The sequence below is a fragment of the Musa acuminata genome, chromosome BXJ2-7 (assembly GCF_036884655.1).
Source record: "Musa acuminata AAA Group cultivar baxijiao chromosome BXJ2-7, Cavendish_Baxijiao_AAA, whole genome shotgun sequence".
NCBI lineage: Eukaryota > Viridiplantae > Streptophyta > Magnoliopsida > Zingiberales > Musaceae > Musa > Musa acuminata.
The window spans coordinates 10,990,383-10,992,613 of NC_088344.1; the positions used below are offsets into that span (position 1 = coordinate 10,990,383).

A 2,231-nucleotide genomic window follows, 5' to 3' on the forward strand; every position below is an offset into this window, starting at 1 on the left:
GTTTTCTTCCTTGCTTCTCGTAGACTTGTTCATGACAGAAACAAGTCCATCTATGATGAGCACCACAGGAGTAGAAATAGATGCGACACACCAATCCAAGAAAACAAAAGACAATAGAGAAGAGAACATGTCATGCTTGTGCTTTTGCATATTCTTTTCTTTATGATCTCGATTATCTATTTCTTACATCGACTTAAAATCCTGTACTACCTTCTTTTGATGTAGAATGCTAATAATATATATATATATATATATATATATATATATATAACAGTCCCGAGCTCTAATCTCATTCTGAGGGACCCACTGAGTCGGCGTAACCTGCGAGAAGGCGGGCCGGCCCGAGTCACAGCGGAAAATAACCGCACGCGAGATATCGCTCGCATCTGAAACTGCCGCGTGTCCAAAGTCGTTATGATCAAAGGACCACACGCTCAAACTTCTTCTTAATTATTATTTTACACTAATTAAAATAAAGGGGAAAAAAAATCCAAGAAAAGTTCGACGAGTCCGTTCCAACGCCGTTTAGGACGGAGATAGTTTTGGACCGTTAGAGATATAAAAGAAAAAGAGTAGAGCGACAAAATCGGCCGATGAATCGGCGTCCGGCGACGGAAGCGTCTCCGAAGACTCGCACTTAGATGGCGGGGAGGGGTTCGATCGGGAACAGGTCGCCGATGCCCTCGAAAAACTCGTCCGCCCCTTGCCACGTCGACGTCGATGCGTGGAGGTCGACGTCGTCGAGCCCCGAGCCGAGAAGGAAGGCGTCGCTCACGTCCTCCGCTAGGTAGCCGATTGGGGAAGGGTCGTCGTCGAAGAAGCCGAGTACGCCGTCGAAAAGCGACTCCTCGTCGTCCAGGGGAAGAAACCCGCCGAGCTGTACCGATGGGCTGGTCGCGCCGCCCTTCTCGTCGCCAACCGTCGCCGGGGGTTTCGGCTTCTCCGCCGAGTCGGTGGGCTTGGCGAAGGAGGATGATAGCCCGCGGAGGACGGAGGTCGGGGAGGAGAGGTTGTGTGACTCCTCGGCGGACTCGTATCCGCCAGATACGGAGGTGAGGTTGTTGTCGGACAGGTTCCTCTTCGGTGGAGGAGGAGGACGAGGCATGTGGATCGTGGCGGCGGCGGCGGTGGCAGTGGGGCGGGCGAAGTTGGTGGTGGCGTCGGGACCGCGGAGCTGGATGGCGGCGGAGTCGTAGACCTTGGCGGCCTCCTCGGCGGTGTTGAACGTGCCGAGCCACACTCGGACTCGCCGAAAGGGGTCGCGAATCTCCGCCGCGTACTTCCCCCACGGCCTCCGCCGGACGCCCCGGAACCTCTGCACGCTCCCATCGCCACTCGCGGCCGCGAACGGGCCGCCCTTGCGCTTCTTGACGGCTCCGCCGCCCTTGGCGGCCTTGCTCTTCCCCGCCTCCGCCACGGCCTGGGCTCCGCCGCGGTCGGGGCGCGCCTCGAACCGTACCTCCTGGACGTACCGCCGCACGCGGCGGCGGGAGTGGCAGCACTCACTTTCGTCGCCGGAGGAGTCAGTGGCGTCATAGTCGTCGCAGAAGACGCGCACCGTGCGCGGCCGCGCCGACAGGGGTTTCGTCGTCACCACGACGTGCTCCGTCCGCTTCACGGGCACCAGGAACGTAGCGTCCATCAGATTCATTCCTCAAACTCTATCCTATTCGCATTTGCTCTCCTTCCCTGCACCCAACGCAACAACATGAATCCAAGCAACCGTAAAAACCTTCAAGAGAGAGCCGAAACGAAACCAGATATGGCAGAAACGCATCCCTCCATATCCATATCCACATCCACCAGCAGATAAAACAGAGTCAAAGCGGATAAGCGGCGTTCTGCCAATAACAACACACCACCAAATCTTCGCGGATTCTAATCCAAGAACACTTGGGAGTCGAAAGGAGACAGATTTCAAGGAGAAAGCTCGAGAGAACAACAGAACAGCATCTACCTCGCCAAGGTGAAAGAAACTCCAGCAAGCGAGCACAGAGTACTTGAATCCCAGAGCCGCAGGAGCAAGGACAGAGGGTTCTAGTCTTGAGAAACCTCTGCTCTCCGTAGAACAACACAACAGCACATAAGAGGACGGGAAAGAAGAGAGCGCGAGCGACAGCAGCAAAACAAGAACAGAGAGCAGCAGAAAAGTTAAGAGAGCGGAGACTCCCACCCACGGGAGAGATGAGAGGAGATGCTTTTGATTGAGAGTGATGTTATGAGGCTTTTGG

At 55.4% G+C, this 2,231-nt stretch overlaps 1 protein-coding gene across 1 annotated transcript; it reads right to left on the reverse strand.

The window, feature by feature from the left end:
* Window positions 1-450: 450 nt before the first annotated feature.
* LOC103991646 (pathogenesis-related genes transcriptional activator PTI6-like) lies at window positions 451-2,231 on the reverse strand. The gene is made up of 2 exons (XM_009411157.3): window positions 1,958-2,231; window positions 451-1,689 (listed from the first exon to the last, which is right to left on the reverse strand). The coding sequence occupies exon 2, from the start codon at window positions 1,649-1,651 to the stop codon at window positions 638-640; it is 1,014 nt and encodes a 337-aa protein (XP_009409432.2). The 5' UTR covers window positions 1,652-1,689; window positions 1,958-2,231; the 3' UTR covers window positions 451-637.